This window comes from Canis aureus, chromosome 9 (assembly GCF_053574225.1).
Source record: "Canis aureus isolate CA01 chromosome 9, VMU_Caureus_v.1.0, whole genome shotgun sequence".
Lineage (NCBI taxonomy): Eukaryota > Metazoa > Chordata > Mammalia > Carnivora > Canidae > Canis > Canis aureus.
Window position 1 is genome coordinate 63781797 of NC_135619.1, and position 12109 is coordinate 63793905.

The window sequence follows — 12109 nt, forward strand, 5'->3', positions numbered from 1 at the left end:
ACAGGATCTGGGGCATCCCCAGTCTTTGGCCCTGTTCTAAGAATTACTAACTCCAGCAAATGGATGAGGGAGATTTTAGCAGGGAAGGTAAATGACAGAGGGAAATCAATCCTATTCAGAGAATTTCAAGTCTATTTTCCCAGCCAGAGTTTTGTTAAGATGTTCTAATAACTAACTGTGATTAGGAATTTAGCATGTTCTCAATGCCCAGTATGAATTTCTTGAATCCTCACAAAGGCCCCATAGACAAGCATTGTTGTTGTTGTTGTTATTATTATTACCTCTGCAGAGAAGCTTAAGCCAGTGGCCCAAGAAGCCAAGAGAGGGTTCACTGGTTCACTTCCAGGCTATCCAAATTGATAATGTACCGCCTCCCTAAGATCCATGGGACCTTCTAGTTGTCTTGTTCAAGGACTGGAGTCTTTAGCCAGGCCGCCACCACCCTGTTTCCTCTCTGTGGGCCTATCTGCAGACACAGCTGGCTCAAGGTAGGACTATTCCCAGTGAGCTAGAGCTGAGCCTCAAATCCATTGGGACCTACTTCTAGGAAACAAGTTGCTAGAGTGGAACGGAGCTGCTACTCCATAGGAACCCGCTGCCATAGCTAAGGTCCACTCCTTAATTCACACATAAGAATAAGAAAAATGTAGGGATGCTCTGTGGCTTGCCCAAGTTCACGAAGGTTACCAAGTGGTAGTGTGGGGACCATGATGAGGCCCCCTTGCTCATAATCTGGTGATTCTCCTACTAGAGCTTGTTTGTAATACACTAAATACCTGCTCATGAGCCTTTCGTGGCAGGAAGTACAGCCAAAGCGAGATACTACATACATTTGAGTAGTAAAAATGCCTAGCAGAGCTGTGGCAGAGGGTCAGGGCTGTGGACAGTGGGCAGAAGACAGGAAAGGCAGCACCTAATGTCAACCTGGAACCTGGAAACCTGGCGTTCCCCAAAGCAAGTCATCCCATGGTCACGGTCAGCCTCATCTGTGCCTGGCTGATGGCAGGTGCACATCTGTGTACTCCTAGATGGCGTGCAGCCGACAGCAAAGGAGCCGGTGTCCTTTTCCCTCTCTGCTCTTGGGCCTGTGACAGCATGATCCTGCTCTGTGCACTGAGAATGCCTTGGAGGTCTTCCTTCCATTTCATTAGCTCATCCAGTGGGTTGTCAGAAGTGAATGGAAACAAAAATCTGTTATGCGTGTTAGGGAATTTATTTTAATTCCACCACTGCATCCAGAGGAAACAGATTTAATAATAATTAGTGGCTCGATCCTGGAATGAAAGAGAGAGAGAGAAGGAAGGTGGAGGGAAGGCCGGCGATGGGGGGGTGAGGGGGGTGGTTAGCAACCGGGCATGGCATCGGTGCTTGAGTAGCTCTGCTGCAAGGGCTGGGATGTGCAGTCTGACCCCAGAACAGGCTGTAAATGGTTGAGGGGGCAGGCCCTGGGCCTCCCTGGGTAGCTCCTCAGCCTAATCCAGTGGCCAACACACACGGGTGGATGACAAAGCTGTGCTTGGAAGTGGGGCAGTGGTGGTGTGTCAGCTGGCACAGAACGGGAGAGGCAGAGGCTGCTCTCTGAGTGGAACTGCATGGGGATCTCCGAGGCCCACGGCCCTACGAAGCCCAAAAGGCCAGAAGTGGAAGCCAAGATGATGGTAGCTTGTAGGAACTTTCAGTAGAAGGCAGGGAGCGGAAAAAACAGCAACAACATATGTAGTGCTGGGATGAGATCTTCAGGGACCAGATGAAGGGTCAGACCAGGGGTGAGGAGTGTCTTTAATTAGTAACCAGTGACTCATGAAAATAACTCATCCAAGGGTGATGTTTAAATACAGTAACCTAATTTTAAGTTTGGTGGGTGAATGGAATTAGTGTGTATATGTGTGTGTGTGTGGGGGGGAGGCACAAGGGTGTTTAGAAAAGAAAAAAAAATAAAACTCCTTACTCTTTTCATTAAAAACATAAGATATTATTAATTGATAACATTTTAAAAATGTATTTCAAACACACAGAGACTGTAACAGAGACACACAGCCATGAGGAGGGGACAGTTGGAGACACCTGTCAGCTGGCCACTCCTTCAGGGCCCCGAATAAGCCACGCTCATCTATTTGGACCTGTCCTGGGTCCCCTTTAAACAAAGGGTTTGTCCCTTTTTGGCGCGCAGCTAGGTTTCCATTGTACAAGAACCAAAGTACTCTCTGGTCCCCGAAACTGCTAACATCCTAAAATTGTCTCGAGCAGCTTAAATGGCATTTAAAATAAATACTGTGAATTGATGAAATGACCAATTATGTTAAGTACCCAGGCCTGTGTAATCTAAACCAAATCTTACCCTATTATCCTCAAAACTGCTAGATGATTCAGCACGCCCTCTCGCCAGTGACTCTGCAAGAACCAAATACAGAGGCCACACTCAAGGAGAACCTCAAGTGCTTCCTTCCAGTTAATTCTTGCAATTGGTTTTATGCTGGGGGAAAAAGAAAAAAATCGCTACCATGTTTCCACTCCATAGCTAATAAACACAACAACCACTAGACAACACCCATGGGTTCCCATGTGTAACCATCATGTCCTATTGTTTCATGGATTTCAGAGTCTGACTTCCTCCATCCCCTCTCTGGACATCACAGTGCTCTGAGGCATATCTTGCCGAGAACGTGGGATGTCGTCGCTGCAAAGTGACCTCGAATCATTCCCTGTCCACACCTACCAGGTGGCGTCCCCATTGCCATGCCCTCCCCTGCCTACAGACTCCCGTTACCCATTTGTGCCATGCCTTTGGTTGTTTCCACATGCCCACAAGCTACCTTCCAAGGTCTTGTTCAAGTGCCAGCGCTCCCAGGAACAGACAGGTCCCTTCTCTCCCACCCTCCTGACAAACATCGGCCTCCCTCCTCCAAACAACGGGACACATGTGCTCCTCTGCCAAGCTTCCGTGCATGTGGGCTCAACTGGCAGGGCCACTGCACAAAGCAGGTTTTCCCCGAGGACCCCCTTGTAGACCAGCTCGGCCGGTTCTGCTTGTAAGGGGGGCCCACAATTGCTGGGCTTTGCCAGCAGGTCTCTGGGCCTCTAGGTCACCTTTTATCCTGGTTCTAGGAACTGGGTTCTTTAGGGCACCTGCTTGCCTTCAGTTCCGATCTCTGTGGTTGGGACCTACCCACAGAGTTCTTTCCTAGCCTAACTACCTGGGAGAGATGCCCTCCTGCTGGGCACAGGGGAAAAGGAGGACCATTTGCACATTTTGAAAATGTAAAGTATAAAAAGATGACAAAGTGAGTATAAATCAGGCATGTTTTCTTCTACTCGAGTCTGACCTAAACTGTCTACTGGTATGACTGGGCGGCTCCCTTCTTTATATATCCATATTTTTATTATAAAACTTTTGCTCATGGGCATTAGCAATTTCTTGGTGGAACCAGTACCACCACCGAAGGAACACACAAATATTAATTAGGGGTAACAGGCACATGGGTTTGAAAAATCTTAGTACCATAAAAGTGTCTTGAGAACTCTAACTGCAGATACAGCACATGTACAGCAAGGAAATACTGCAGGGAAAAAAATGAACAAAGCCTTGCCCACGCTCTCACATTCTGACCAAGAGTCTTCGGATTTTCACATGTACAAAAAAATTAATTTAATTAAAATAAAAAAAATAGGAGGGCTGCACTGAAGTGAATGTGGATTGAATAAGCATCTGAAATCTGTAATAATGTGATTCGCAACGCCCAGAATAATTAGAATTTTAAACCCTATCAGGAAAGGAAAAAAGGTCCACACCCATGAGATAGAATCTCAGAGTGAAATCACTCAATTTCAGAACCTTATTGATGTTTTCTTCATGCTTTTGCCCGGAGAAACAACCAGAAACTAATATCCTAAGAGCAAACCTTACTTAATGTGAAACTTAATGAATAAAAATCCTGTAAGAAAATGTGCTCGCTAAATAAAATCTCTCCTCTGAAAATAATCCAAACATGAATGATATCATTGTTACAGATCTAGAGGAAAAATAAATATGCACATAACTTTGAAATTCACTTGAAAAAACTCCCAAAGGCTCATCATAATTGGTCTCCATTTACGCTATCTGAAGGGAGAACAGATTTTTTTAAATTATGTATTAATCTTTGAGAGTAGAGGGAGTTTCCTTTCTCCCTTAAATATTTAGGATATCTATAATGGTCATTAAAATGAGAATTGGTCAGACCTGCCTGCCTAAATTGCACCTGGACCAAGCAAAAAGGCAAGGAAATCCTTCGGTTCCCGATTTCACGGGCTATTAAAAAGACAGTATGTAATCGCATGGCCTATAAAACAACAAAAATGTGATGCCACCTCTTTGAGCCGCTCAGGAAACCTGAAGATAAATGTCCCTTTGCTCAGCCACATTTATATTCATTCTTTCACATACCTGGCCGGCCCTCGGCATGTGCTTCTCAGGAAAAGAGGCTTACCAGCTCTAAGCCAACCTAAATGCACGGACCACTCCACACTATACGCCCAGTCCAGTTCTAAAGCTCTTGGTGCACCCAGACCCACCTGCTGCAGGCCAGTTGTGCCACTCTGACACCTAGCCGACAGATGGATGGGGACAGGGAGCTGAAGCCCACCAATTCCAGCTTATCTGCATAGCAGATCTTCTAATCCAGAAGTTATCTAGAAGGCACCTCATGACTACTTTTAACCATTTACTCCTCTTTCACATTATTCAGTCATTTCAAAAGAAACTTAATAGCTAAAATAGAGATGAAAGGCTGTTGGAAATCCTTGAGCATGTTGGATAGGACAGCAAAGCAGCAAAGGGTGGGCTGGACAATAGGAAGGCTGTCCCCCTTGCAAAGGCCACTCATGGGGAACAGTAGAGGGGTGACTGAAGTCCCAGTCTGGGGAACAAACCACAGCCAATCCTCCAGGCACATGCAGACAGCTAGGGGACAGCAAGTAATAAGTGGACCACCACAATAACCAAAGTGCCAGAGCACCCCAAACAGATCACGGTGTATGTTTTCACCAGCTTTCCAGCTCGGCTGATGCTACTGTCATATCCTAACTGCTACATCATTCTAGTTCCACCAAAGCCAGCCTAACACGTCTGAGATACGATCAGTGGTGGCAAATCGAAGAACCAGTCCCAGTTTCAGATTCACGGTTCATGGCAACCAGGAGGCGTGAGTAGGAAGAAATAAAGAGAACTGGACAAACGGCCCCAACCCACAACAGCCACACTTCTCCAGACAGTGCCCACTGCTAAAGAGGACAGAGCTGTCCTGCGTGCTATCCAGCACAAGGGCACAGGGCCAGGGGGTGGGGTGGGGGTGGGGGGCTCCTAGAGACCTACCTTGCAGAAGGGCTCCATTTCTCTTGAAGAAGGTACTGCCCGGCCAGATGGGTGGACCTGATGTGCTGAAACAGAAGAGACATCAGTGTCAGCACGGCTCGTCTACGCTCACTCCCTGCACTTAGCACAGCCAGCTCTCCAAACATGCCACTCAGAAGGCCTCCACACGCCTTCCCAATCACACATTATCTATGCCCTCCGAAAACACGTCTTTAAAAACCACAAGGCTCGTTTTAAGGGGAATGGGCTTCGTGTTTTACAGCACAGACCCTACCTGTGTGGGTATCCTGCTTCCTGTCCTGACCCTTTACCTTCTTGGGCACTGAAGTCATTTGCAGGTAAACGAAATGGCCAAGTCACATAGTTCACCATCACAACCTAGAACTCACGAGTGGCTGCTAACTTATTCCCAGTTTTATGAATTTACTACGTGGCACACCTGCCTGTGATAAACACAAACTTGCCTTTTCTGGGCCTTTTTCCCTCAGCATATGCAGAAAAGGCTTTGATTGACTCCTTCCCTCCCCCATCCTCTTGTTTTGTATCCTGTTTTTAAGGTTTTTGCTTAAAACGTTGCACTCCATATTCTATAAAAAACATTTAGTAGATGTGCTACTGCCCATTGTCTGGTAGTAAGAGAGGCATGAAAGTACGATCAGTACACACAAAGACACTTTACTACACATACAGAGGAGCATTTTCACTGTTTCAAGATGCCAGGTGAGAAACTTTATAACCAAGCCAGTCTCAGAAAAATGTCCTTGGAGTGGGAAGTGGGTTCTAGTAAATCAAGGATTGGTTTAGGTTAATGTTAGAAAGCACTTAGTCAAAAATGTTACTATATCCAACCCAAGAGGCAGTATAGATTACCTTTACGAAGACAGCCCATGGCAAGTGATACTGGCTAAGGTGCTGTCAATCACAATAGAAAAATTTAAAGTTGGTCTGATAACAGAGTTGTAAATTTGGTGGGCAGGCGCACACAGAACAGGCTATCTGAACCCTTTGCCAGTCAACCAGGGCCTCTGCTAGGACAGGACAGCAATTGATAGCGTTAACAAGGAGACACGCCAGTGACAGGTTCTGCTGACCAAAGTTCCATTACTAGACAGGTACAGATGGCACAACAGGTATGGGGACGTGGTACATGATTGGTGAGGTGCAGACGGGGAGAGAGAAAAGAGTGATCGCATGTAAAAATACTGTTAAATGTCAAAATAATGCCAAATGTGCTAGAAAACACACTATGAGCCCTGACATAAGTGAACCTTTTTGTTTTATTTTGCTTGGGATTGCCTATACTCAAAGTAAGCAAGAAGAACGCATCAAGGCTATAGCTTTTCCTGCAGTCCTCTCAGCTCTGTAGTTGTGGCCTCCAAGTGGCCAGGTTGCACAGGGCACCAGATCTGGCTGGGGTTTCAGGGCCACGGGATGTCGGCAAGCGGATTTTCTCTTCCATCTGATTCCTGTCCTATTCCATGGAGGCTTTTAAGGCTCAAAGATGCATGAAAAATAATGTGCATTAAAATGCTCCAGATGATCTTTTAACAACTTCCTGCCAACTCCCTGGGATTTTACCATCTTATTTTTATAGAAAGCAGGAAACAGCAAGCTGGCTGTTGCCAATCCTGCATCACCTGATTTCTAAAGATATTTAAAAACTGAGGACTTCATTATAGAGGAGTTGGTGCTTTGAGAGAATTCAATAATTGAGTCTTACTGCAGGAGCCTGAATATCCAGCTTACTTCCATCCAAATCTCCTCTTTATCCCGACCTTGATTTGGCTGAACGCTGAGCAGACGCCAGGCATGGAGTAAATGTAGGGAACTGAGGTCAGGTAAATCCAGTGGTTTAAGATAAGGAAAATTCTCTGCATGATAGAAATCTACTCGGCAATTTCTACAACATCCTTTTAATGTACCTAAGTCACTGATCACTATTCTGGTCCTTCTGTCGCAGTGCCCACATAATGGATACTTCCAGTCGTGGAGAGAGGTTTGGGCTGGCCCACCCACTTGCTCTTACCCGGGCCCACTGTCAGTGATGAATTCACCTACGGTCTCTTATGAGCTCAAGTTAAGCTGTTCCCTATCAGGCTAATTGCAAAGCTTTGGAGGTCATTGGCCAGATAGTCTGCAGGCTTCTCTTGGATGGTCCCTCGAAATGGCTATTTCTAATTGTTAGGGGACTCAAGGATTCATTAAGTACCTATTGAGAACCATCCCTGGGGTTGAGAGGGACACAGGGGAAATACTAAAAGCCATATTTTATGGCCTCTAGGAATTCACCTAGCACCAACCTCCTGTGACTGTGTTTAAAGAGACATAAATGAATACAGAAAGGCCAGTGGATACAGCTCAAGTGGTTGCAAGTTGGGGAGGCAGCAACATGATTTCCCTGCCCTCCATCTGGTCATATTCCCAGCTTGTTGGCCTTTAAGGCTCAAAGTTGGGTTTTTAAAAACTATATGAAATTACCAAAATAGTGTTTATAAACCATAGGAATTTAGAGAAGAAGCTAATTGAAGTCTTCATAGGAGTTGCTGGAGCCACCTTGGAAACCATTCGTTCATGTGGCAAATGAAGAGGGCAGTGTGGGTGTAGGCGGCTCTCTACACTCCATCACTTAAGTGTTGGTTGACTTGTAGGTGGTCACTGCCATGAGAACTGGCCAACAGGGCCCCCTTAAACCCAGCAGAGTGGGTTTTAATCACCTCACCCATGTGCTCACACACAGGGTAGGATGCCGAGATAGCAAATTACCATTTACAAAGTACAACAATCAACATTTTTCCAATGGGATCCTCCATGCAGTGAGTGGGCAGGGCAGAAGGAGGATCTGAAGAGATGGAGGCCCCAAGAGGTGAAGGGACTTGTCCAAGCATCACAAGCCTGGTAAATGATCAGTCCAAGACCAGGCAGGGGCTTCCAGCGCCAGCCCACTGTGCCAAAATGTACACATCAGTGGGCCCAACCGCATCTCATCTTCCAGTCTGTTGGCACTGAACTCTTGTCTATCCTTCTCCGTGGAAGGAAGCTGCGGATGGTATTTCACAAAGAATCTCAAGGTAAATGGCTAAAATCATCAACACAGGAAACAACAGGTGTTGGCAAGGATGCAGGAAAAGGGCAACCCTCTTACACTGTTGGTGTGAATGCAAACTGGTACAGCCATTCTGGAGAACAGCATAGAGGTTCCTCAAAAAGTTAAAAATAAAACTATGATCCAGCAATTGCACTACTAGGTATTTATCCAAAGGATACAAAAATATGGATTAGAAGGGATACATGTACCCTGATGTTTATAGCAGCATCATCAACAATAGCCCAGTTATGGAAAGAGCTCAAATGTCCATCAACTGATGAATGGATAAAGAAGATGTGGGGTGTATACACACACACACACACACACACACACACACACACCGGAATATATCTCAGCTATAAAAAAGAATGAAATCTTGCCATTTGCAATGATGCAGACGGGGCTAGAGTGTATTATGCTAAGAGAAATAAATCAGTCAGAAAAAGATAAGGATCATAGGAGTTCATTCATATGTGGAATTTAAGAAATAAAACAGATGAGTATGGGTGGGAAGAGGGGGGGCAAACTGTAAAACAGACTCTTAACTAGAGAGAACATACTGAGGGTCACTGGAGGAGAGATGGGTGGGGGGATGGGGTCAATGGGTGACAGGCATCAAGTAGGGCACCTGGGATAAGCACTGGGTGTTCAATGCAACTGATGAATCACTAAATTCTACACCTGAAATTAATATTATACTCCATAACAACTAACTAGAATTTAAATAAAAACGTGAAGCAAGCAAACAAGAAGAATCTCAAGGCAAAAATCCCAGGCTAGAAAAAGCAATCAGGCTTATCACATGTGAAAGACAGACACATGGGCTCATAATTAGCAGAAACAGCACAATTCAGGCGTCACAAATGTTTCATCTCAACGCTTTAACAAAATTCCGTGACCTTCAGCACTAGATGGCAGACCCACTCAGGACAAAGGAAGCTGACCAACAGGGTAAGAGGGCTCTGTCTGCCAGAAAACCAGTTTGCAAACTGGCATTTGAGCCCACAGCTCTGGGCTGATCATTGGAACTAGAGCTAAGCCAGCAAAAATCTCAAGGGAGGAATGATACCATCTCGAACAGCATACCCAGCATTTGCAGATCTCAGCCCCCAGTCGCTTCCTGGGCTGGACCCTCGAAGCTGCATTACTTGGAACTCCCAAGGGGACACCCATTGAGCCAACAGGTCATACAGCCCGAAGGTGGCTCTTGGCATAAAGATGCATCCTGTCATGGTTTTTCCCCTTCACTCATGAGCTTTCATCATTGTGAGAACCAGACAGACTGTGACCAAGACCCTGGGAGCTTCTGCCAAGATCCATACACAGGCCTGGACCTTCTGTGAGTCTAATGAAAAGCAGAATAAGAAATGTACTTTTTTTCCTAAGTACTTAAAAAAAAAAAAAGGGTACTTTTCTCTAAGAACTCAGGTCTGGAATGTGAACCGGGGTATCTAAAAGAGAGTACAGGATGCTACAACATGAGTGCACCTTGAGGACATTATACTAAGTGAAATAAGCCGGAGACAAAGGGACAAATACTGTGCTAGACTCTAGTGGTCAAAATTCACAAAAACAGAAAGGAGAATGGAGGTTGCCAGGGGCGGAGGGGAAGGGTAAGAGTTGTTTAATGGGTACTCAGGTTTTCTAAGATAGAGTTCCAGAGACTGGTTACACATCAATGCAAGTGTACATACACCCCCCCAAAAAATACTTAAGATGGTTAATATTTAATGCTAAATATATTTTTACCACAATTACATTTTTTAAAATGTAAAACGAGAGACAGAGGGAAAGAGAGTGCATGAGTGAAGGAACATGTGCAAGAAAGACTCTAAGAAATAAATCAAAGTCTAAAGAGTTTTGGTCAGTGAAGGACCAACCTATGTGCTGTGTCTCTGAAGGGACAATTAGCATCTCTTCTAGAATGGTCCACAACACACTTAAGAAAGCAGAAAGCCTGAACTAAGGAAAAGGAAAAGAAAAAGGATATAGTGAGAACCAGTCTATCCAAATCTAGTATTTACAGAGGCCAGGGCTTGACGGATACTTTGTAGGCAACTGAACAGCCTCCTGTCATAGTCTTAGCCCCGGAAACAGAGGGTGAAGGCAATGCTTGGACATCTACCACCAGACTGTGTTCACCCCAAAATAAAACACTCAAAGCACTTGTGATAGCAGGGGAATCCCTCCCCCCAAATATCTGAAATTCTATTGTTTTAAGTCTGTGTATTCATCACCAGGAAATAACAGAAAAACAAATGTGACCGACACCACACACTGACACAACCCCCCTGGGGGAAGGAGGCCAGTCACTGAGGTTTGGCATGAAGGCATCAGAGCAGGCTGGACTGAGAGAGGCAAGTAAGAAGGTATAAAGTTTTGCAAAATATCACTCCTAATTTGAGAAGCACCCTGAAAGAGCTCAAAGTTCAGCATCCTTGGTTGGGGCCATTCTTGATACTTTTATGACCTTCCAAATAAAACAGGGCATGACGACATTTCAAGGGCATCTCCAGTGGCCCCCTGGTCCCAACTGAGATGTGGCGGGGACAGCACAAGATGTGGACACTGGAGTTTGTGCAAAACACCGCCTGAGTGGCTTTTCACTTGGCCACGTGTCAACGGCATGCCCACTAAGTGGGGACAATGACAGCAGCCGGAGCTCGGGGGATGAGACATGAAAACGCACATCAAAGGGACACGGGCAAACTGTGAGAACCCCCTGGTGATCCTGATGACTAGGACCCTGTGCCTGGTGCCAGCACTTCCTCTACACCCTGTGCCATCCCCCAGTTTGGCTCTCTATTCCTGTGATGGGCACGGCAGCCCCGCCTTCATCTTCCTCTTTTCTTCCCAGATGCTTGGAAGTCATCTCATCGTGAATGTTCCAGTCCCGGGCAGCCACGAACAGTTTATAAAAATCAACAGGCTGCAAGAAGCAGCTTCACAGAGGCCACCTCCTTTAAAGAAAGCTAAGAACAAAAAAGAGAGAACCCTGGGCGCCTGGGTGGCTGTCAGTTAAGTGTCTGACTCTCAGTTTCGGCTCAGTCATGATCTCAGGGTCATGAGATCGAGCCCCGAGTTGGGCTCCCCGCTCAGCAAGGAGCCTGCCTGGGATTCGTTTCTTCTCCCTCTCCCTCTGCCCCTCCCCTTGCTCATAGGCCTGTGTGCATGCTCTCTCTTTCTCAAATAAATAAAATCCTTAAAAAATAATAAAATAAAATAAAGAGATAACTCTGACTAGAATCCTGCAGAGATCCAAACTGGCGAGCACAGCTGCCCATAGTGACCTTCCAAGGTCTGGTGGAAACAGACCAGGACAGGTGGATTCTCGAGAAGGCATTACTAAAACGTATAGACGAAAATGATCCGGGACCACAAGAGCCAGAACTGAGAGCCAGGCAAGATCACCCTGAGGGCAAAACACAGACCGTGGTAAGAAATGCAGTTACTTTGTTACCTCAGCCAAGTAAGAAAAACTATAGAGACTGCAAATGGATCGCCCTATAAAGAGCTCTTGGGGGCCCATCACGGCCAAGACCCCGGATGTGTTGGGGGCTGAAAGGCCTGTGAGAACCAGACAGAGGCGGGTGGCTGTTGTGGGGCACGAGCTCCTGTGTTATTTTAAATGAATCAGTGTTTCAAAAACGGTCCCCCAAGCACACCCTGGAGTT

General features: G+C 45.9%; 1 protein-coding gene across 11 annotated transcripts in view; it reads right to left on the minus strand.

Moving 5' to 3' along the window:
- The window catches only part of FOXN3 (forkhead box N3), a 393063-nt gene that overhangs the window by 110523 nt on the left and 270431 nt on the right, over positions 1 to 12109 (minus strand). For all 11 annotated transcript variants that reach the window (XM_077910311.1, XM_077910309.1, XM_077910308.1 and 8 more), the window contains one exon: positions 5351 to 5415. In XM_077910311.1, coding sequence (XP_077766437.1) covers positions 5351 to 5415 — 65 coding nt within the window. The remainder of the gene's footprint in view (positions 1 to 5350; positions 5416 to 12109) is intronic.